This window comes from Meriones unguiculatus, chromosome 8, assembly GCF_030254825.1.
Source record: "Meriones unguiculatus strain TT.TT164.6M chromosome 8, Bangor_MerUng_6.1, whole genome shotgun sequence".
Taxonomy (NCBI): domain Eukaryota; kingdom Metazoa; phylum Chordata; class Mammalia; order Rodentia; family Muridae; genus Meriones; species Meriones unguiculatus.
In genome coordinates this window covers 82,624,942-82,650,831 of record NC_083356.1, presented here as the reverse complement: position 1 = coordinate 82,650,831, position 25,890 = coordinate 82,624,942, and the positions used below count along the sequence as shown (strand labels likewise).

The following is a 25,890-nucleotide window of genomic DNA, read 5'->3' as shown; positions in this document are numbered from 1 at the left end:
GTGTGTGTGTGTGTGTGTGTGTGTGTGTGGTATATTGGTATATGTATACATTCTTTGCACATGCAGAGAAACCATGGAAGAGCATTCTGTTGCCTCTTGCATTATTTCTTTTCTTGCTTTCTTTCTTTTTTTTTTCTTGAGAGAGAGTCTCTCACTGATCCTAGAGATAAGCTAAAGACTGAAAATTCTCTCTGATTACCCTAGCTTCCTATCTCTGGTCTCTATGGCACTGAAATTAGAGGTACATGTGACCATGCCCAGCATTTCATGTGGATTATCAAGACTTGAACTCAGGCCTTCATGCTTGCTCATCAAGTACTTATGCAAGCCATCTCCTCAGTCATGTTTAGATTTGTACTATAACTAACATAATGTGAGATAAAATGTTTTGTGTGTGTGTGTGTTTTTTGTAAATTTTGTTTATTTATTTACTTATTACAATTTATTTAGTTTACATCCCCATACAGCCCCCTTCCTCATCTCCTCACAGTCACACCCTCCCTCCTTCTTTTCCCTCTCTGCCCTTTCCCTAGTCCCCTGAGAGGGGAAAACCTCCTCCCCTTCTATCTGACCCTAGCCTATCAGGTCTCATCAAGGCTGGCTGCATCATTTTCCTCTGTAGCAGGGGAAGGCTGCAGCCCTATCCAGGGGGAGGTGATCAAAGAGCCAGCCACTGAGTTCATGACAGAGACACCATTACTAGGGTACCTACTTGGAGACTGAGCAGACTATGGGCTTCCCCTGAACAGGGGTTCTAGGTCCTCTCCATGCATGGTCCTTGCTTGGAGTATCAGTCTCTACAAGACCCCCTGGGACCACAGTTTTTAACTCTTTTATTCTCCTCGTGGAGTTCTTGTCCCTTCCAGGTTTTTCTATTGCCTTCTTCTTCCATAAGATTCCTTGCACTCTGCCCAAAGTTTAGCTATGAGTCTCAGTATCTCCTTCCATACCTTGATGGGTAGAATATTTAAGAAGCCCTCTGTCTGTGATAGGCTCCTCTCCTCTTCCTTGTCTTTTCCTAGTTCCAACGTCTCTTCTGTTTGCCCTTCTGAATGAGGATTAAGAATCTTCCTTAGGGTCTTTTTTTTTTTTTTTTGTCCCATTTAAGGACCAAATATATCTGGGCACAGGGTCTTTTCTGAGACTGACATTCAACCAAGGTCCATGTATGGATATAACCTAGAACCTCTGCTCAGATGTAGCCTGTGGTAGCTCAGTAACCAACTGGTCTCCCATAGTGAGGGGAACAAGGACTATTTCTAACAGGAACTCAATGGCTGGCTCTTTGACCTCCTCAACCCCACGGGAGGAGCAGTCCTGTTAGGCCACAGAGGAGGGCTTTGCAGCCAGTCCTGAAGATACCTGATCAAACAGGATCAGATGAATGGGGAGAAGCGCCCCCCATCAGTGGACTTGGAAAGGGGCAGGGTGGAGATGAGGGAGGGAGGGTGGGATTGGGAGGGAATGAGGGAGTGGGATACAGCGTTAATAAAATGTAACTTATAAGAAAAAATAAAATTAAAAAAAAGAAAAAAGAGATTACTTTGCCTGTATTTTTGCTTTAACTTGAATTATAAGATTTTATTCTAATTCTGTGAAGAATGTCCCCAATTTTTTATTCATTTTGTGTTATATATGTTGATCAATTTTCTCCTATTCCATGCTTGCCTCTCCCCAAGTCCACTGGTAGGGGAGGTCTTCTTTTTTTATTTTTAATTATACTTTATTTACTTTGTATCCCCCTCTAGTTCCCTCCCTCCTCCCCTTGCAATCCCTCACTTCTTCCCCCTTCTCCACACATGCCCTTCCCCAAGTCCACTGGTAGGGGAGGGTTTCTTTTTCTTCCTTCTGATCCTATTGTGTTAGGTCTCATCAGGAGTGGCTGCATTGTCTTCCTCTGTGGCCTGGTAAGGCTGCTCCTCCCTCAGGGGGAGGTGATCAAAGAGCAGGCCAATCAGTTCATGTCAGAAGCATATACACATTTTGGCATGTTGATTTTGTATCTTACTAATTTGTTAAAAGTGTTTTTAGGTCTAAATTTCTGATGTTGTTCCTCAAGTCATTTAAGCAGAAAATTATGTTATATCCAAATAGGTATAATTTGACTTCTCTTCTTAATTGCATGTCCTTTATTTTACTTATCTAATTTGCTTAGGCTAAATCTTTGCACACTCTACAGGATGAGTGTTGTGGCCTAATATATTTAATCAATAGATATTAAATGAAAAAATATAAATTCTAACAAGTACTGAGAAAGTATTCAACATCTTCAGCCACAACAGAAAAAATAATTAAGACTGTTTGAGATGCCATCTCCCTCTAGCCAGAATTGTTAGCATCAAGAAAACAACTGACTCTAAATGCTAGTCAGGATGTGGCAGAATGAGAAACTCTTGCATTTTCTTTATGAAGATTCAAAATTATGCAGCCACAATGAAAGCCAAAAACTACCAAAGACCCAATATACTCCTCTTGTATATGTATTCAAAGTTTCTAAGCCAACAAATACACTTAAAATACTTGTCATCCATGTTGATTGCTGTTCACAATAGCCAAGAATGAGAACCAACCTCTCTCTCTCTCACTGTCTCAATCTATCTGTGTGTGTGTGTGTGTGTGTGTGTGTGTATTTGTGATATTTTCTTCAACCATGCCTTTGTTGTGGGGTAACTAGACTCATTCCAAACCTTAGCTATTTTGAATATTGCTTCAATGAAAATGGATTTGCTGTTAGAATTACTTTTATGTGCTGACTTTATTTTCTCTGTGTACTTAATGGGACAATGGGGGTGCTGGAGCATATGGTAATTTTATGTTTAGTTTTCTGAGAAGCATTCATTCTGTTTCCATATTCTCCATATTATTATAAATTATCAAAAAGTGTGTTTAAGTTTTTTTTTCTTTTTCATCATGTTAGCAGCCTCTAATCTTTGTACAGTGTGTATAATGAACCTAAGAAATGATTAAGAGATGATTAGGATTTTTATGAAGTTTGACTCATTCTTAGAAATTTACATTTCCTTACTGTATGCTTTCATTGAGAGGATAAATTTGAGTTGTTGTGTATGTTTAAAATAATGGGTTCTTATAACTATCAAGTAGCATAGATTTTATTATTCTTATACATCATTAAAATAGCCATAAGATTATTCTTTTCTCCCCAAGGGCTTTGAAAGTTTAGTTTGCATTTCAGTATGCAAATTTATGAGATCTGCCCTTCTGAGTGGCAGCTGTGGTTAATACAGTAATTTCTCCTTTAATTGGCTTTCTATGTGTGCACTTCTAAATAATAATTGGATCATGTGATCTTCTCTGTGGGGGGGAGTTCCCTCTCAGATGTTTCTCAGTGGTTGCCAGAGGTAGTTATTTCCAGTTAGAGCTTATGTAACACTATCAAAGGAATAAAACAGCCTGTGAATATGTGTGCCTCCAGAGTTCGAAGTGTGTGGTCTAGAAATGTGTTTACCTAGTTTGCAGTCTATTATCTCCAGATGTGTTTCCTGGGTTTGCTGTTGTCTGTTATCTTTTATCTCTTGATTCTAGTTTTGAATTATACTCAGTCAGAGCCTGGGGGAATATTTCCAAATGTCTCCACAACAGTTTTAACAATTACACTGAAAGCAAGAAAAAAAATTAAGAGAGAAAACATTTGATGTAGACATTCCGTGAAGGGATGAGCATCTATCAAAATACAAGATCTGGTAAAATGGACTCTCTAAAAATCCCAGTCAGAGGTGGAAGAATCGTGTAGTAGGTCATAAATTATGCTCCTGTAGTGAAGCTCTCTACTTAATATTTTAAATTAGGCAGTCTTATATAAAGCAAATATATGTATATATATGTATATGTATATATCATAATATTTAGCATATTCTGTAATTCTTAACGTTAATCAGAGCTGTCATCTCTCATTTTTGTGCCTTCCCTGATTACTGCCCCTAAGGAGAGTGTGTAGCTTTGCTGTGTTGTGTTCTTGGTTCCATATCCCTGAAAAGCAATGATTTCTGCTTGTGCAAGCTGATATGTAGCTGGAGATGCTGTCTCTGTTGCTTGTTCTGAAAGCATCCCTTTTCCTGCTATACATGTTTCTAATGCCATTATATTACAGACAGCCAATAAATCAGGACAAGCAAGCATGTCGGCATCTGCGTAAGCATGTTCTCCAAAGCTATGTTAGATATATTATCACCGCAGATCTCTTATCACTCTTAAATTCTCTGTAGGCACAGCATACAGTATGTATATGGACATTGGAGTAGAGCAAGCTGCATACCTATTTCCTGGAATGTCTCATCACCTCTCTCCTCAGAAGAATTGTATTTGCCTTTGTTTTTCATGTTCTATCTTCTGAATCACAAATCTAAGTCACTTTATCTTGGAAAAAAATTTTAAAATATGTGAAAAAGCGTCCTGAGAAAATTTATTTTGATGATAATTTTCTTCTGGTTTTATATATATGAAAATAGTATTTCTTCTGAATTGGTAAGGTTATTTAATGCATATAAATACAGGATAATAGAAATAATGTATTCTATTTTATGATATTGCTTCACTGAATTTAAAGCTTCATTTTTATTAATGAAGACTTTAAAGTCATCATGATCTTCCATCTGTTCTAGATGATACACTAGTATTTGTTTGTTTGTTCTTTTTTTTTTAATTTTTTAGACAGGGTCTCATTTAACTTAGGTTGGCCTGACACTCATCATGTACCAGAAAATGACTTAAAGAATGATAAAAGTTTAAGAATGCTAGAAAATCTGTACTGATAATATACCTGCTAGTCTTCCTGCTTACATCTCCCAAATTTTGGGATTGAGATGAGCACTTGGTTTTATGGTGAACATTAATTCAGTGCCCTTTATATACATCAAAATATTTTAATAGTCCTCCCATGTTGTGTAATCAATAATCTATATAGCTGTGTTGTCAAGACCTATGCCACCATTCCTTACATCAGCATAAAGTATGCATTTGCTTCCTTAATACCACAAACACGAAGCAGAGTTGTTTTTTCTTTCTCATAGTTATTAAACATACAAATACCATCTTAGTTTTATCATTATTGCTTTCTAAGCATTGAGTTTCTTTTTGAGATTTTAAAGAACTCATGCAGAGAAATATGTTTTCTTCTTCACATTCTGAAGAGATTTGTTTATAGATGCTTCTCAATAAATATAAATAAGTAAAAATTCTGCTAGAAAAACTAAACACCACAGGGTCCTGCAGAGACTGATGCATGGAGAGGACCTACACCGCCTGCTCAGATGTGGCTAATTGTCAGCTCATTCTCCATGTGGATCTCTGAGGGAGGGGACCAGAAGCTGCCTCTATCATGAACTCAGTTGACTGCTCTCTGTTGACTCATTTGCCCCTGATCATGCAGCCTTGCCAGGCCATCGAGGAAGAGGATCCAAGCAGTCCTCATGAGACTTAACAAACTATGGGTAGATGGCAATAGTGGAGAACTACCCCTTTCAGTGGACTAGGATGAGGAAAAGAAGGAGGGAGGGTGGGACTGGAGGAGTTGAAGGAGGGGGCTTCAATTGGGTTATATAATGAATAAATTGTGAAGAAAGAAAGTTAAAAAAAAAAACATCAAATAAAAGAGAAACTCAAGTCCCTCAAGAAGAAGGGGTTACTTTGATTATGTTGTCTCACCCACTCTAACTACATAAGTAAAATCACAAACACTGTCTTTTATTTCTTTCACATAAGCTATACACATACTTTATAAATATATGTAAGTAGTGTTCTATAATTTATGAGTAGAGTTTCCTTTTACTCTATATACTTTTTTCCATCATTCTTCCTAGAAATGGAAAACTCTCTTACTGTTTACATGCAATTTGTACTTGGCAATTATATTTATCTAAACATTAGTGAAAAACTGGAGATTTTTTTTCCTTCCTGGTCATAGTTAAATATACTGAACAAGACAAAAATCCTAATTTGAATTAGTATTTATTACTAAAATTAGCTTATTGTGCTATTAAGGTTTGAATGTAGCTTAATAATGATTTTTAAATGGTTTTTGGAAAATTGGTCTAAGTGTGGCATTTGGGAGGTAATGAAATTTTTTTAAAAAAAATGTATTAATTAAAGTTTTTTCACTTTGTATCCCAGCTGTATCTCCTTCCTTATCCCCTCAAAACCCACTCTCCTTCCCTTTTTTCCTCCCCTCCCCCTCCCCAAGTCTACTGATAGGTGAGGTCCTCCTCCTCTTTCATCTGACCCTAACCTATCAGGTCTCATCAGTACTGGCTGCATTGTCTTTCTCTGTGGGCTAGTAAGGCTGCTCCCCCATTAAGGGGAGATGATCAAAGAGCCAGCCACTGAGTTCCTGTCAGAGACAGTCACTGTTCCCATTACTAGGGAACCCACTTGGACACTGAGCTGCCATGGGCTACATCTGTGCAGGTGTTCTAGGTTATTTCCATGCATGGTGCTTGGTTGGAGAGTGAGTCTCAGAAAATACCCCTGGCCCAGATTTTTTGTTCTGTTGCTCTCCTTGTGGAGCTCCTTTACCCTCTAGGTCTTTCATCTCTCCATTCTTTCATATGATTCTCTGCACTCTGGCCAAAGTTTGGATAGAGTCTTTCAGAGGCCCTCTGTGGTAGGCTACTGTCCTGTTCTCTGTTTTCTCCCTCTTAAGATATCTATCCTGTTTCCCTTTCTGAATGAGTATTGATCATCTTACCCAGGATCTGCCTTCTTGCTTAGCTTCTTTAGGTATACAGATTTTAGAATGCTTATCTTATATTATATGTCTAATATCCACTTATAAGTAAGTATATACCATGTGTGTCCATCTGCTTCTGGATACCTCACTCAGGATAATTTTTTTTTCTAGATACCACCATTTGCCTGCAAATTTCATGATTCCTTTGTTTTTAATTGCTGAGTAGTATTCCATTGTGTAAATGTACCACGATTTCTGTATCCATTCCTTCAGTAGAGGGACATATGAGTTGTTTCCAGATTCTGGCTATTACGAATAAAGCTGCTACAAACATGGTTGAGCAAATGTCCTTGTTGCATACTTTAGCATATTTTCGATATATACTTACGAGTGGTATAGCTGGATCTTGAGGTAGCATGATTCCTAATTATCTGAGAAAGCACCAGATTGATTTCCAAAGTGGTTGTACAAGTTTACATTCCCACCAACAATGAAAGACCTGGATTTTTTTTTATATTTCTAACTCTAAGAAAACAACTGATTCATATATTCTTATGTGATATAATGTGGCCCAAGAATTTTCTTCTGCAGAAATTATCTGCTAAATTTATATGTACATATGTATTTATATAATTACTAATTTTATGTATTTTAAAAATAAAGATTGTAAGTTTGTCTTTTTAAGGAAGCTATCAGTCAAGTTGTCAAATGTATGGATCTGGAATTTTTCAGCTTTCTCTTGTCTTGTCAAATGAGAACAGTCTATGGTAACATTCTCTTTTTGCATTACTGATATTTTTAACTTGTAAAAATTATCATGTAACATTTGTAATTTGTAGGTTTTTTCTTTTGTTCCATTTAATAACGTCATAGAACACCTTTTTGCCAAAGAAGACCTCTTTCTAAATTCTACTTCACTTAAATTAACAAGTTAACTTTTAATGATTTCAAAACTCTACATATGGATACAATAATATATTTATAACTTTGGTATAATGCAAGACATTAAGCTCAAGAAATCCACAGTAAATGATAATACATATTTTGCAATTTATGGATTAGAAAATGGCATTCTCTAGTCTGCAGAGTGAACATTACTTCTTTTAACATCCACATAGGAACACACACGAACATTCTAAAATTTATGTGGGTATAAAGTAGACCTGAAACACTTAAAATGCTAATAGATAAGAACAGTGTAAACACTCATGCTGCTAAACTTTAAATTTTCTTATTCTCAAAATATGTGGAAGCTGAAAAAGGATGGGCATTTGGATTAACAAAGCATGAAGTTGCAAAAATATGCATAGCACTATTTGCCAGTCTGGAAAACAATTTTATAGTTTCTTATGAAGTGAAATATTCTTTTATGATGTAACCCAGAGATCTCAGATATATCCAAAAAACATCAATCTATATTTATACAAAATATCCTTCAGTGTTTATCATATCACACTGAACTGGAAACAACCAAATGTGTCAGTTTGCAAACAAACAGGCTATATACTTTCACTCAGTGGAATATGGCGCTACAGTAGCAAAAAGAAGACTACTGATACTATAAACAGTATAGTCCAAAGACAGAAAGGAGACTTGGATTTGGAAAAATGAGCATTGATTTTTTTTTGCCTAGGAAAAAAACATTGATGGTGAACATTTCCCTGCTCTTTGAAGCTCTACATAGCCTAGAATACCTAAGAAGGAGAAGAGTTAAAATACCCTTCATTTACATATTTTATCATCACAACAAAATACTCTACCACCAACAAGCAAAAAAGAAGTATAAGAAATAAAAGTTTCTCTCCATTGAGTTTGATAGTGCCTATAGGCTTGCTGTATATCGCCTTTACTATGTTTAGGTATGTGCCTTGTATCCCTGATCTCTCCAAGACTTTAAACACGAATGTGTGTTGGACTTTGTCAAATGATTTTTCGGCATCTAAGGAGATGATCATGTGGTTTTTCTCCTTCAGTTTGTTTATGTGGTGGATTACATTGATGGATTTCCATGTTGAACCACTCTTGCATGCCTGGGATGAAGCCTACTTGGTCATGATGGATGATATCTTGGATGTGTTCTTGGATTCAGTTTGCAAGTATTTTATTGAGTATTTTTGCATCAATGATCATAAGAGAAATTGGTCTGAAGTTCTCTATTTTTGTTGGGTCTTTGTGTGGTTTAGGTATCAAGGTGACTGTGGCTTCATAGAATTAGTTTGGTAATGTTCCTTCTGTTTCTATTTTGTGAAATAGTTTGGAAAGAATTGGAGTTAGCACTTCTTTGAAGGTCTGGTAGAATTCTGCACTGAATCCATCTGGCCCAGGGCTTTTTTTGGAAGGGAGACTGTTGATAACTGCTTCTATTTCCTTGGGGTATATAAGACTATTCAATTTTCTAAGACTCATAATCAAACCTTTGACAGAGTGCAGGGAATCATATGAAAGAAGGGGAGTTAGTATGACTTGGAAAGGATAGGAGCTCCACAAGGACCAAATATATCTGGGCACAGGGGTCTTTTCTAAGACTGATACTCCACCAAGGACCAGGTATGGATATAACCTAGAAACTCTGCTCGGATGTAGTCCGTGGTAACTCAGTAACCAATTGCTTTCGCGTAGTAAGGGGAACAAGGACTATTTCTGACAGAAACTCATTGGCAGGCTCTTTGACCTCCCCACCCCCCCAAGAGAGGAGCAGTCCTGCTAGGCCACAGAGGAGGTCTTTGCAGCCAGTCCTGAAGATACCTGATAAAACAGGGTCAGATGAAAGGGGAGGAGGTTCTCCCCAATCAGTGGACTTGGAAAGGGGCAGGAGGTAAGGGAGGGAGAGTGGGATTGAGAGGGAATGAAGGAGCAGGATACAGCTGGGATACAGAGTTAATAAAATGTAACTAATAATAAAAATAAAAAAATAAAAAATAAAAAAATAAAAGTTATCTCTCTCTCTCTCTCTCTATATATATATATATATATACATTTTCTTCTTATTTTTGCTATGTACTAGTAATGCAAATTCAAAAATCTATTTTGCAAATCCAAGAACTTCAAAGTTTTGATGTTGTGAAGCTATATACTACTTGGAACCTGGTAGCTTGCATTAAAAAAAGTATATGGATATCTTTTTAGTTTACTCCTTTCACTTTTTTCTCTTTACAGTTTTTGTAGGAATATTATCCAGATTCCTTAAAGCAGATCAAAGTAAGAAAATCTCTATCAATTGAATCTTACTGACTCCTTAAAATACTAACTTCTCTCTCTACATGAGACAGTCATGTTTTGTGGAGATATTGAAAAATAAGGATCAGATATGTCTAGAGGCCTATACTCTCATCTGAACATCTCATTGAGTTAGTTATTGGTAGTCTTGCTAATTCAGTATGAGATCAAATCTTATGATGGTGGCACATGAGCCAGTGACTCTTCAACTTGAAAGTCATTCTGGAAAAAAAAAAAAAGAGAGATGATTAAGCAGGGAATTTGTGTGGTACTTGAATAAACTTTCTAACAATATGGGTTGATGCACTGATAATTACATATATAGTCATTATAATTTTGCCTGTAGTGAAGCATAGATGCTAGGTAGTTGAAATATTTATCTTTACAATTATTCATAGTTCACTTATAGAGAAACATAATACTGAAATTCACTTCCATACTGCTAGTTCTTCACAACCGTTTGTGATCTGTTTGCTGAGTTCATAGTTAGCAATTTCCCAAAGCCCGCATATTGTTTGGTCATCTCCCTACTTTCATCCTGTAAATACACACATTCTTCAGAAGGGAAGGCCCTATAGACTCGATATCTTTCTATATTGTAACTTTAGGCTACGAACTGAGTTTTAAGTCTGACCTTCCAGATCCAGTTTTTCTCTTTTTCTGTCTGCCCATCCTTCTCCATGTTGGAAATATTTTCAGTGGGCTACAGTCTTTGTCCCATGGGCACTATACAATCTGAGGGAGTCTACAGATAAAACAAGGGACATTTGGGGGGGGCTTTATTGTGAATTTAGACCCTAACAAGGGTAACTGCACATGGTGGATTAAATGGAAAGTGACACATTTAAATACCTGGGAAAACATCGCTGTTACTGCAAGAAAAGAAGAACACTGTATTCAAACTATAATCCAATATTCTGGTGCCCTAATGAAACTCTATACCCAATTCTTTCAAAATTAAACATTACACTCATCTTCTATTACCTGTGTCTTATCTTTGTTTCCATATCTTCTAAATTACTCATTTATCTTTTTTTTAAAGCTGGGTTGCATTACCATAACTGTTCTCTATAATTTCACTTTGACATATGTCATAAAATATTTATCATATATTTATTATGATATGTGTGTTCATGTGTGTGGAGTGGTATGCATGTGAATGTGTATGTGTCAGTGGTGTGAACACAAGATAGTGTTCCTTTCTGCATCAGCCTTCTCTACACCACACACAGAAGCCGGGAGGAAGGTTTGTCATGTCATTCTCTCACACTGTTCTTTTACAGGAATTCTCTCTATGAAACCCACATTTTTATCTATCAGTAACCATCACTGATTTTCCAGTATCTCTTCCCCACAGCTGATAGGATAGGCCTATGTGAGGTGACATGTGGATTGCTGGGCAGACGTCTGGCTCTGAATTCAGGTCTTCATGGTTGCATAGCAACTGCTCTTAATCACCAATCACTGAGCCATCTTTCCAACCTACTATTGAAAGTTCCCTTGAACTCCCCTTTTTTTTTTCTTCCACAAATATTCCCTGATGCTTTACCACATTTCATAATCATGGATGGATCCTTCTTTTTGTAAAACATGAAATTGGTGTTCTCTTATGCATTCTTTTGCCCCTTCTTACAGCTATTTTTTACACTGTTATCCTTTCTAAGTATGATACCAGTCCCTATTCTAACTGATACATGAATCTACAAAAAGAATGTTAGAATGTGCAATCACATACAAATGCTTAGTACTGGATAAGTGCTCAGAGAACACCAGACATAAGTGGCCAGCAAAACTGAGTAAAGTTTGAACTTTTTCCATGATTCACACTTTAGTTACTCAAGTTTGGGAGGTATATGAACTACACCTGTGGGTTTAGCTCATATTAATTAAGTAGAAATGATGACGAACGTTAACTCTTACTCTAAAGTCAAGATATTATATTGACTCAATACCAATTATGACTACATTCCATGTCTCTAGAAACTAATAATTCCAATATAAAAATAATAATTTATCAATTAATTAAATTACATACCAGCCTCACTTATATGGTGAAATTTTGGAGAGTTATTAGGCAGGTTTGAAGGTACAGTGCCCCGATGGTGAAATTTGGTCCCAATGTACAGTATAATCTTGGTCTAGCTTGTAGCAACAGTTTCTTCTTCGAAAATACTATGAAAGCCAAAAGAGATTTCATACTCAGAGCCTGATTCTTATGTTCAGCCTGATATAGTAAAAAAAAAAGCTAAAATTTTAGATGAATCATTCATTCAACATTTTGTATTAGCCTGGTTTAGATAAAATGGATAGGCCTTGTGCGTAAAATCAATATCTAGGTCAATATTTTGTTAGCATGAATCTAGTATTTGAGCTACAAAATAGATACCATCAAGTTTTATATTAGTTAGAGCTACAATGAGAAAATTTTTATATGTAATTTAAAAAGAGAAAATTAATATAATATTTCAATAATTATTTTATAAAGGCTGGAAATTGAGGATGGCAAAACTCACCTTTAAATTCAAGAACAGGATTTGTGTTCCAAACAATGGGGTTCACAAGTGAAAAATAGGGAGAAATACCAATTTGTACCTTGGCAAATGCCAACTCACATAGATGAGAAGAAATAGAACTCAAAAAAATAACCCATGAAATGGGAGCAAAGCCACACCGTGTTACACTGGAAGCAGAAGGAGCTGATAGTCAAGTCTAGTGAAGGTCAAGCAGGGCCAGTATGCTTACAAGCAAGAAAGTTATCAGGACTTCCCTTATAACCCCAGAGAGTAAGTCAATGACATAAGTTTAAGATGTAAACACAGGAAGAAATTAGGCATGTTCATAGGTTTATTCACCCATACATAAACAAAATTAAAAAAAAAGAAATAGAAAAATTGTTAAGAGTGATAACAGAGAGGAGTGACTGAGGTCTAAGGCCTTTATTTGTAATCTGGGAAATAAGAAAAAAATAATGTTTGGACCATGTATGGAGAGGACATAAAACCTCGGCTCAGATGTAGCCCAGAGACTCGGTCTCCAAGTGGGTACCCTAGTAAGGGGAACAAGGGCTATATCAGGCATGGGCTCAGTGGCAGACTCTCTGATCACCTTCCCCTGGGAGAGGGAAGCAACCTTACCAGGCCACAGAGGAAGACAGTGCAACCAGTCCTGATGAGACCTGATAGGCTAAGGTCAGATAGAAGGGGAAGAGGACCTCCCCTATCAGTGGACTGGGAGGGAATGAGGGAGAGAGCTACAGCAGAGATACAATGTGAATAAATTTTAATAAATAATACATTAATTAAAAAATAAAAGCGCTTAAAGTAAGAGAACAGTATAGATAATTATAGCCTACTAAAATACCCATTGTTTAACTTAGAATGCTTCAGGTGTATTACTTTTATTTATTGTCTTTTTTATATTTTTATAAAACATAAACAATTTATGCCAAATAGCCACATATTTTGAGTCATTTAACTTTAATCTTCAGAATTCTTATCTTTCATCCTATGGGAAAATTCCATTGTTGTAATAAATTAGAACAATATTTTCAGGACAGATAAGCAGAAATATCTTCTATGGAAATGCTTTTCAAGTCTCACAAATCATGCCTTCATTAAAACTGTGAAATGTGTGCCCCTGTCACCCACTGTCTTGTCCGTTCGTCATGATGAATCTGAATTTACTTGGAGGGTTTGCAAACTTGTGCTTCAATGATATATTTTTCTGGAGAAACTGAAGCACAATGAAATATATTATGTTCAGTATTTCTATAATATTTTCCACCAATGAAAAGTAAATTATTGAGGTAGAATATACACACATTGATTTTATGTGGGTTACTCATGGATTGGTAAATCAAAACAAGCTTCCAAAGATAGAAAATCAATTGATGTGTCAAGCAGAGAAGGCATGGATAGGGAAATGAACCTTCACACTGAAAGTTTTTCTCCTTAAATAATTTAATTTGCCAGAATTTGAAAAGACTTGTAATTTTAGCACAGTAATATGGTAACAAGCAAAACACTGACCACCAATCAACATTAAACTTTGTTATCAATTCTTCACATACTTGTGTGTTTTTAAGACAACAGACATAGCTTTCTCTTTTGGTCAATAATATTAAATATTAATGATGTTTATATTTAAGTATTTGTATGTGCACAGTTTAATACACAGACTGTATTATTGTTTTTTCTTTACAGAATTGCTACCCAGTTGTCAGCAGATGAATTGCCAGTTTAAATGTGCAATGATCAGAAATATTACAAGATGTTACTGCGAGGATGGATTTGCAATAGCAGAAGATGGGAGAAGCTGTAAAGGCAAGTATAGTCTGAAATGTCATTCTCTTTGTATTAGTTCACATGCTGTTATTCTAACAAAGTACATGAGATAAGAAAATTAAGAAGGAAGCTTTGATTCGGCTCACAGTTTTTGAGGCTTCAGACCCTCTTTAAAAGCACTATAGGATTTGGATATGACAATACAATAAACAAAACTTGTCCCACTATGTCATGAAGAAACAGAAAACCAGAAAGTATAGGACTACACTCCCTTTCCAGATCAGTCCTGGTGATCCACGAATATCCACAAGGTCCTAGTTCTTAATTGTTTCCTAATAATATCATGGAGCAATTATAAAGATTCCATTCATGCTCCTTGAGGCACCATTTATAGTAGAAAATATTGCACTATTTAATACTTGTATATACAGGCTTACTTGATAGAAATTTAATGAGGTAGCTGACAACAATCATTTGCCATGTTACATTTTTCTTTTTTTTTCTTATAATGTAAACGTTAATGTTATCCATAAATCATAAACATTATGTATAAATTTGTACAATATTTCTATTTTTTTCAATAATAGCAAAAATTGGAAAGAACAGAACTAATATTTTAGTCTACTACTACCATGCTAGAATAAATTATTATAAATACCTAATTGGCTTATTGCTATCAGATGACTGTAGTGTAGTACACATGTCATTAAGTAAGTTAAGAACTACACCCTACTCTCAGCAAAGGACAGTTCAACAAAACAGAAATTAAAAAAAGAAACAATGATTCTAACAGATGTGATGAATCAAATGGACCTAACAAATATCTACAGCAACCTTCCACCCAAATACAAAAGAATTTAATGTCTTCTCAGCACCTCATGCAACCTTCTCCAAAATAGATAAAATAATTGGGCACAGAACAAGCCTCAATAGATAAAAGAAGATTGAAATAATCCCTTGTATCCTGTCAGACCACCATAGAATAAAGCTGGACCTCAACAACAACAGAAATAGCAAAAGCCTACACGCACATGGAAACTGAAGAACTTGCTACTCAATGACAGCTGGGTCAGGGAAGAAATAAAGAAATTAAAGACTTCCTAGAATTCAATGAAAAGGAATGCACAACACACCCAAACTTACATGACACAACAAAAGCACTGCTAAGAGGAAAGTTCATAGCACTAAGTGCCTTCATACAAGCAACTTAACCTGAAAGCCCTAGGGGGGAAATAAAAGTTGACACAGCCAGGAGTAGAAATCTGGAAACAATCAAACTCAGGGTGGAAATCAATAAACTAGAAACAAAGAGAACAATTCAAAGAATCAATGAAACCAAGAGCTGGTTTTTTGAGAAAATCAACAAAATAGACAAACCCTTAGTCAAAGTAACTAAAAGGCAGAGAGACACTATCCAAATCAACAAAATCAGAAACAAAAAGTGGAACATAACAACAGAAACTGGGAAAATCCAATCTTTAAGTCTTACTTCAAGAGCTTATAAAGACCTCTACTCTTGCCTGATGCGTCTAAAACAAAAAGAGGGAACTGTAGAGAGCTGCAGAATGCTATGCCTTAAAGATGGAGCTGGTTTCCGCCTTCCACCTTCCCGATGGTGAGTGCTCTCTGTCACGAACAACTCCACATTTGGTTAATCTGGCTTGCTTCCATGTTTGTGGACCTATCTGCATTGCCCCCGTGGCACGCCTGGGTTGGCTACCCAGAGGCTATTTAAGCTGTGGGCTGGCTTTCCCCGGGGTCCGAGGATTGTTCAATGTTCCTGAATAAACTGCATTGAAAAAAAAAAAAAAAAAAAAGAAAATCCTTTAAAAAAGAAAAAAAAAAAAAAAAAGAAACGCTCAGGATGCTAGGCTAAGCACTGCACTCAGGGTCAGCCGCTTTCGACCCAGAGAAGAGCATGTCTGATTGCATGCGGGTTGATGCCCCAGGTCCCGCCTCTGAGAAAAAGGTATCGGACGGGTCTGATGCTCTTTGGGTGGATGACACCTAAATGAACATCGGTACAAAGTCCCAATTTATTTCTAATATCAGAGATCAGACCTCTAATCTTGCCTGATGCATCTAAAACAAAAAGGGGGAACTGTAGAGAGTTGCGTAATGCCGTGCCTTAAAGATGGAGCTGGTTTCTGCCTTCCACCTTCCCGATGGTGAGTGCTCTTTGTCAAGAACAACTCCACATTTGGCTAAGGCTGAGGATTTGGCTTGCTTCCATGTATGTGGACCTATCTGCATTGCCCACATGGCACGCTGGGGTTGGCTACCCAGAGGCTATTTAAGCTGTGGGCTGGCTTTCCCCAGGGTCAGATGATTGTTCAAAAAAGATTGAATAAACTGCATTGAAAAGAAAAAAGAAACAAAATTTGAAAATCTAAATGAAATGGACTATTTTCTTGATTGATTCCACTTACCAGAGCTGAATCAAAATCCTATGACCCCTAAAGAAATAGAAGCTGTCATCAAAAGATGTGCAAAAAAAAAAAAAAAAAGCCCAGAGCCAGATGGTTTCAGGGCAGAAGTCTACCAGAACTTCAAAGCAGAGCTAACTCCAATTCTCTTCAAACTATTCCACAAAATAGAAACAGAAGGAACATTACCAAACTCATTCTGTGAAGCCACAGTTACCTTGATAACTAAGCCACACGAAGACCCAACAAAGGAAGAGAATTTCAGGCCAATATCGCTTAGGAACATTGATGCAAAAATACTCAACAAAATACTCGCAAACCAAATCCAAGAACACATCAAAGATATCATCTGCTATGACCAAGCAGGCTTCATCCCAGGTATGCAAGAGTTGTTCAACATATGGAACTCCATCATTGTAATCCACCATATAAACAAACTAAAAAAAAAAACAAAAACAAAAACACATGATCATCTCCTTAGATGCTGAAAAAACATTTGATAAAATCCAACACTCATTCATGTTTAAAGTCCTAGAGAGAGCAGAGATAAAAAGAACTTACATAAACATAGTAAAGGAAATATACAGCAAGCCAATAGCCAACATCAAACTAAATGGAGAGAAACTTAAATCAATCCCCACTGAAATCAGGAACAAGGCAAGGCTAGAAACTACAGGAGGGGATACAAAGTGAATAAAAATTAATTAATAAAAATTAAAAGAAAAAAAGATAAAAGCACCGATGGGGTGGGGGAAAAGGAGGACTCTGGTTAACATGCTCAATCCTCATTCAGAAAGGCAAAGGGATGGACATCAATGAGGGAGAAAACAGGGAAGACAACAGGACTCTACCACAGAGGGCATCTAAAAGACTCTACCCTGCAAGGTGTCAAAGCAGATACTAAGACTCATAGCCAAACTTTGGGCAGAGTGCAAGGAATCTTATGAAAGAAGGTAGAGATTGAAAAACCTGGAGGGGACAGGAGCTCCACAAGGAGAGCAACAAAACAAAAAAATCTGGGCCTAAGGGTCTTTTCTGAGATGGATACTCTAACCAAGGACCATGCATGAAGATAACATAGAACACATGCACAGATGTAGCCCATGGCAGCTCAGTCTCCAAGTGGGTACCCCAGTAAGGGGAACAAAGATTATTTCTGACATGAACTCAAGGGATGGCTCTTTGATTCCCAACCCCCTGTTGTGAGGGGGCAGCCTTACCAAGCTACAGAGGAAGACAGTACAGCCAGTCCTGATGAGACCTGATAGGGTAGGGATAGATTGAAGAGGAGGAGGACCTCCCCTATCAGTGGACTGGGGGAAGGGCATGGGAGGAGAAGAGGGAGGGAGGTCGGATTGGAAGGGGATAAGGGAGAAGGCTACAGCTGTGAATACAAAATGAATAAATTGTAATAAATAAAAAGTAAATTTAAAAATTCCTGTGTATGTAATAATATTTAAAATTTTCTATCAGTAACATTAGAGTTTGGCAGTTTATTAATAGTACAGTAATAAATGTAAATATTAACTTTCGTAATATTTCCTTTTCTTAATTCTAGTTTGAGGACCTAGTCATTGGTAGGGCAATTCTTGCCCAGCATGTGTGAGATCCTGGGTTTGAATCTAACTAACAGAAGCCTTTATTACTCCCAATTTTCTGAACACTCTTCAACAAACGGTTATTCGCAAAATCATTTATTTGAAACACTGAAATAATACAGATCATTTTTCTGTCATGTTGACTTCAATTATGTGTATGTTAAAATACGTACAATTTTTATATATTTATAAACAAATTTTATGTGCATTTAAACTGTACTAAGTATATGTACATTTATACACAAATATATGCTTAAATCCATTTCTCATATACATAATAAGATAAATTTATAAGTTATATGCATAAAATATATTACAAAGAACAAAGGATAAATGTATTGTCCAAACAACTAATAAACACAATATTTTCAAAACAATTGTTTTTTAAAGTAATTTTGATTTGCTAATTATTTTACCACCTTTATCTTAATACAGGGTTTTAAACTTAAGAGAATTGTGAGAGAAAATATTTTTCAAAATCCTAATGTCAAAAGCAGTACGAATAAAATAAGACTATCTTGTCGACTTTTCTGTTGCTATTAAAGTACCATGACAACACAAGAGTTCACCAGGGACTTAGGATCCAGGAGGATGAGTCCATCACCTATATGTCAGACAGGCAAATAGCTAGAATAGAGAGCTCCCATCTCAAACAACAAACAGAAAGCAGAGAGATCAAATTGGGAATGGTACGAATCTTTTAAACTCCAAGGTTCCCCAGTGACAAAAATTCCATATTTCATTTCGTCATTCATCATTCATTCAAAAATGCCTCCTTAAACGGCACTGCCTAGTGGGGATCAGACATTCAAATGACTAAGACATTTCTCATTTAAGCACAAAACATTAAATCTACAGGATTCATAAAGACATTTCTTTTGATATATACTCGGGATTTGACTTTTAGGTTATTGGTTGTTTGGTGTGGAACACAAATGTTATAAATGCTTTCATAATCAGATATTTACTGTCTCCAGAATCTGCCATAGTGAGACAAAATACTGCTTTCAAATAACATTTAAAATTCAGAAGACTATACATAAAAGTTCATATTTTTTGAAAGAACTCTACCAACACTAATGTCTCCATTAATATGAAGTAATCCCCAGATAAGTGGAATAAAATATAAATGTCTGTGAACATGCTAGATTTCCCTTGTTCAACCCTGAGCTTACTATTCTTACTTTGGATCAGGGGATGGATCTCTGGCCAACCTTCTCTCTCACTAATCTTTAACCAAATGGATTCGGATTTGTGCTTTCTGGAGTCAAGGTGAAACTGCATTGAAGTCTACGAATTTTTAATCTCTTAATCAATGTCCAAAGCTAAGCCATAATGAATTCTTCTATTGAATAAAGAAAAAAAAAGCAAATATGTGCTGATTATTTTCGAAGTAATCGTAGAAAATGAGTTCCTTCTGTTTTCTTTGCATACTTTAGTGGCCATATGTGAAAATCATTTGTTCCCCTTTCAAAGTATTTCAAAGTATTTCTAGTATCCTTCTGTGGGACACAAAGAAAGCGACCTCCCAAGAATTGGCATGTACATTCTTCTGCAGCCAATTTTGTGGAGTTGCATCAATACCACAGCTGTATATGCTACCTAGGTCAAACAACAAAGGAAATAATTACTCATATTTTTTCTCCTGGGTAATTAAAATAATGCCAGTAAAACTAAAATAGAAACCAATAATATTAAAGTTGGGGAAAAAAACTGTGGAAGTAAACAAGCATCATTACTACAAAGAAAAGGTGAACTTTTTCAAATGTAAAACTGTATTTCTTTCAGCAGTATTGTAGATGTAGCTTCAAACCCTCTTCTTTCTATCCCCCAAAGTACTTACTTCAAATAAGCCATCTATGACTGCAGGTTATTATAGGACTATAAAGAAATTCAAAGTCAGAGCAAAGATTTCCATATAGGCTAATTCTTTTCCAATTTAAATAGCTCCTTATGCTACACAGCATTTTTTTTTTATTTTTTTTACTTTCCCTTATTAAATTTCTTTATTAGCTTTGGCTTTGGTTTTCCCAGAAGCCAACCCTGAAGCAAGAATTCAAATGAAAGATTATCTTGCTTCCTTTTCCTCTCTGTCTTCTCTCTTCTCTTCTTTTTCTTCCTTCTCTTTTCCTTCTCTACTTCCTTCCTCACTCTCTTTTCCTCCTTCTCTTACTCTGCCCTCCTCATTTTCCTTGTATTCTCATAATGGTAGTGAGAGATGAAACAAAAAGATAATGATTAGTAATTTCTGAGGAATTAGTATAGTCATAGTGAATTCTGATTAAAGTACAAACGTGTGGCAAAACCTTGTAGATGGAGGGATAAAGGAACTGGACTTTTAATATGGTCATTCCCAGGAGTAAAAGGTTGGAGTGGAGGTAAGATCATCTCCTCTCAAACTTTGCCTGTCTTTCTTTCTGCTAGAGTGTCTCATGGATAGGAGAGTATGGTTGTCACAATACCCTACTTTGTCAAAATTGCACTGAAAGATGTTTGGACAGTTATTAACTGCTACAGTCTCTTGAAAAATCCCTCTATAAATTATTGCAAAGAATTCTTTGTTCTCCTACAATATGATTTTCTAATACGTTTCCTTCAGATTTGGGCAATAGATTTACCTTTCTCAACACAGATCTTAGTAGTTACCCTCTGGTAGCCATTAAATCAACTTAATCTCCCTACTTTTAATTTATTAGTGTTAATTCTCATACAACATTTTTCATATATTCACTTTTATATTTTTATTTATTCAAACCATCTCATGTATTGATTAATTATTCTCTAGCTTCCACCCTTCTTACATATTCTTCCACATTAGAAAATAGAAATATAAAAAGAAATAAGCAATAAGAAAAGAAGAAAGGAAGGGAGGGAGGAAGAAATTCTTTTTTGAAATGTTTTTTTTCCATTTATTATTTTAATTTTTATTAATTACACTTTATTCACTTTGTATCTCCCCATGGCCCCCTCTCTCCTCCCCTCCCAATCCCACCCTCCCTTCCCTTGCTTCACATATGCCCCTCCCCAAGTCCACTGATAGGGGAGGAAGAAATTTTTAAAGGTCGATGAAGAACTTCCCTCCCTGTGCTCATCACATCACAGCTGTCCTCATTCCTCTTTTGTATCCAGTTCTTTGGCAGCGGACTGCACTGTGTTCTTAAATTTGTTACTTCTATTTCACTTTTTCATACATTACTGACTTACAGCCTCATTATTCATTCAAAGCAGTTTTGAAATCTCCTTTATCTTATGGCTAAGAAAGGCCAGTCCTTTTAACATTGTTCTCAATGACTTTGAAAACTTGCAATATTTGAAATGTCAGCATATTTCATAGTATCTAGGCCCCTTCTGTTCCTTGATATCTTACTACAATTAGATGTTTTCATTCATATATAAGTTTGAGGTTATATGAGGGATTTGGACATCCTCAAAGCAAAACTGTTCTTCTTATGTCTCACATACTACAATGTGAAAGCCACTCAAGTAAGGCAATTTCCCCACATAGAATGCCTGATAGGAAAGGATCTAGTATGTAATATAAGAGTCTCCAAGATTAGTACCTTACTTGCTGACTAGTATGTCTATTACTCATTTGCTCCTAACTTCTAAGCATCCTAGATTTGATCCCTCACTATATATTTACCACTGCTTTTTATACATTCTTTGAAGAATACTATACAGAAACTTGAAAATTTAAATCTCATCTACTCAAATCTATATTTTCTATGTTCTCTGCTTCAATATTGTATCACTGCTCATTTTTGTTGTCTAATTTTCAAATTACTTAATTTCTTAGGTTTTTTCAGTTCTTTTTTCCTATTATTACTGACACTGACTTCACAGTCTAAGGAATTTTAAGCAAGTTCGTGGGGTACCCAAGGAGGATCAGGAGTTCTAGCCTAGGAATTCCAGGCCAGCCTAGACCTCGTGAAAACATGTCTCAAATGTAAATATACACATATATATTGAAGATATATATACATATATATATATATATTCAATTCAGTTCCTTTGAAATTAATATTCAATTGGATTTAGTTTAGTTTCTATAATTCATCAATTCATCTTTAACCCAAACTGATTTAGTTTTAGAAAATAAAGATGACCACTTGGCTCCTTTCTAATTCATAGCTTCCAAATATTGTATACAATATATACAGTCCTCTAGATTAGCATACAAATTGCTTCTTATCAGGACAATAAATTACAATTTCCCCTTACACACCCTTGCATCATTTGACTCCTTCAGATATAATTCCTAGGTTATCACAGTTCCTTCTAGAAGCTGCTGAATCTAACAGTAATGCATGTTTATGTTAGATTAAGGAAATCCTGATTTTGTTTATACTCTGTTAATTATGTAATTTTCTTTTTTTGCTGAAAATAGATTTTGTTTCATATAATATATTCTGATTATGGTTTCTTTAATCCCAACTCCTCCAAGATCTTCCCTACATTCCCAACCAGATCCACACATTTTGTTTCTCTCTTTCATTATCAACAAATAAGCATCTGAAAATAATAAGATAAAATAAAAACAAACCAAAATGCATAAGAAAGAAACACACAACATCCTGGACGAAACCACAGGAAAAGCAGAAAACAAACACGCACAGATGCACACACACAAAAAACAAAACAACAACAACAACAACAAATCTACCGTAATTGGTGAGTACAATAACTGCACTCAGGTTTCACCTACATGTGGTTTCGATAGCCAAAGTGACTTCACTGAGGAAAGAAAATGATTTTGTTTTTTCTTGCAGGTAGTTATCAACTGGAATAAAAGAAGTAGAATGAGGAGTATAGATGATAAACCAAATCTAATTAGGAGCAAATTCATGAAGCCCAGCCAGAGAGCTAACCCAGTGAAAGCACCTGTGGCATAAACCTGGTGCCTAGAGATGGATCCCTGTGACCAATAAAAATGAATGAGGGTGTTATCTGCCTCCAGTAAAGTGTCTTCTGACTTTTACATGCATTTCACAGTTTAATGTGTACATGTATTTATAACTATCTATCTGTCTATCTGATTCATATATACAACAATAACAAATAACAAGATAAAACGTTAAACATTTTAAATTGATAACTTGTTTCAGTAAGTGTTTGATACTTGCCCTTTTCAAAATAGCAAAGACTGTTTGCAAGGGTTGGCTTATAAGTGACATTTAGTATGTAGATTACAATCCCTCTACCAGGTTAATTCTTGGATAAAAGAGTAAAAAGTCATTCCTATAAATACTGGAATTATTCAACAAATACATATTAGAGAGCACTTTACAGCATTAAAAAGCATGACCATCACAATTAACATCAGTATCCTTTGATAACAAATAATTTTATGCTAAATATGATCTTCTAACTTTATAAATATTAATACAATGAATGTGACTTTTAATTAAAATTATTTTGAATACTTTATTGATGGTAGCTCACCCTTTAAAATGATAGTTTACTTGAAAATAAATCTTTCCTTCGATAAAATTTTAAATGTCCAAGCATAAATGTACTTAGAAATGGCATTAATTTTTCTTTCAGATCAAGATGAATGTAGCATTTACGGAATTTGCAGCCAGACCTGCTTGAATACGTATGGATCCTATGCTTGCAGTTGTGTGGAAGGCTATATAATGCAGTCAGACAACAGATCTTGCAAGGTCAAAAATGGTAAGTCACAGGTTTTGTTCTTGCACAGTCTCTTTCTTTCTTTCCTACAGTTCTTCCTTTCGTGGTGTGGTGCAGCCATGTGGCCTAGAGTGGGATAGCTTTTCCTCATGTGAACACACACTGACGTGTGACAGAAACTCAGAATAATCCTTTTGATATTGTGGTGCTCTTATAAGACCCGTTCCACTTGAGAAACATGTAGAAAATAATGAATTTATATAATGAATATAATAATGAATTTACAGGTACAATAATGAATTTCAATTATGCTATTTACTAGACTCTATAAGATTTTTTTGAGTAAACTTTTTTTTTTTTTACTTTGAGCCTAAAATTTCCACTCCATTTATAATAGCCTGCTAAGATCTAGTTCACACTATTATTTTACTTACAATCTGTTAATAACGTCTTCTCATCCTGAAAATTAAATGTGGGCTCCTGGAAGGAGAATGAGGGCCTGACTACCTAATTTGCCACTTCTGTTTTCAATACCATGCCCCTGCCCCTGCCCTTTCCTACACCTCTTCTGTTGTCTACCCCAGAAACCCCTTTCTCCTTCTTCAGCTGCACTGGCCTTGCTTTGAGTCATCCCATTTATCAGCCTATAATACACTCAGATTCCCACATCATGGGACTCTTCCCTTCTCTTTCAAGGCTCTACCATAAGGGGAGATCAGAAGGAAGGAGAGGAGGACCTCCACTCTCAGTGGACTTGGGGAGGGGCATGGGCGAAGAAAGGGGAGGGAGGATGGGGTTAGGAGGGAAGAGGGAGGGCCTTATGGGGGGATAAAAAGTGAATAAAGTGTAATTAATAAAAGTTAAAAAGAAGCCTTTTCTTCTTTTTTTTTGAGGTTAAACTAAGTGAAACTCTGTAAACTGCTGCTGTTTTCTCTTAAAGACTTCGCAACATGTTTGACAATTTCTTTGAGATAATATGTAAATTATTTATAAAAAATTTTGCATGCAGGATCATAAAGAGAATCTTCAATTCTGGGTTTATTTGAATTAACAACTTCATATACAAGGTGTTAATCATTTGTGTGTGGGAATTCATAGCTTTAAAACCATCAAACCATGTTCTATGTCCTTAATTATCCTTTCACTAAGAGTTTTGATTCAAAATATTGATGTACTGAAGAATCCTGATTCTTTGCTGTTCCTGTGGAGAGACACAATATTATAGATGCTCAGGGAGAATGAAATGTGATAAACTTGACTCGAGAAATCCCTGCTCTCCTTTCCACAGACGTAGCTTATCTGACAGTAATAGGATATGACTAGAGGAGAGTGGCACATGCTAATGTCACACTGTATCAAGAAAATGTGATGACTTTAGAACCGATAATGGAGTATACAAATCACCTCTCTGCCCTTAGCTTGAAGACAATATCTGCCTACAGAGTTTGAAAAATAAACAGTTGCTATGGAGATAGGATTCTGGCTTAAAGTTTAAAGAAAATGAGCTGCTAATAATAAGAGCCTAAGTCTGTATCAAAGAGCAACTTCTTTTGAAGGTCACATGAATATTTGATTCCATCCATTTGCACAATTCAGGAAGAAAACTATCAGTATGTTTTAGTTTTCTCACATTCAGAGCAAATGAATCAGAGAAAATATTTGGCTTTGGTTACATGTACATTTCTAGTTAATACACCACATTTACACACACACACACACACATATATATATATATATATTGCTAAAATTCCCAGAGATTAGGGAAATGTATAACTGAAGGCCAAATGATGGAGAGATTAGCTAGACCCAGATTGAGCAGGAGAGTCTAACTACCGAGAGCTCCTGGGAGCAGAGGTTCTTTATAGGAACAGGTGGTTAACTGGCTTGCAAACTGCTGAAGTCTCAACATAAATTAATGCTGTGGCCTTTTAACTAGTCACTCCAAAGCAAGCCTACCGGGTCTTATTTTCAAATAAAAAATAATTAAGCAAGTTCATATAGTTAATTTGTTCATTCATCTTTGTGGCATGACTGCACACGAGTAAAATTTATAA

The 25,890-nt window shown here is 35.9% G+C and overlaps 1 protein-coding gene across 1 annotated transcript in view; it reads left to right on the top strand.

Annotated features, from left to right (window-relative positions):
* Lrp1b (LDL receptor related protein 1B) overlaps nucleotides 1–25,890 on the top strand; it is a 2,037,254-nt gene that overhangs the window by 922,793 nt on the left and 1,088,571 nt on the right. The window contains exons 4-5 of the mRNA XM_060390094.1: nucleotides 14,101–14,220; nucleotides 23,750–23,878. Of these exons, the coding sequence (XP_060246077.1) occupies nucleotides 14,101–14,220; nucleotides 23,750–23,878 (249 nt within the window). The remainder of the gene's footprint in view (nucleotides 1–14,100; nucleotides 14,221–23,749; nucleotides 23,879–25,890) is intronic.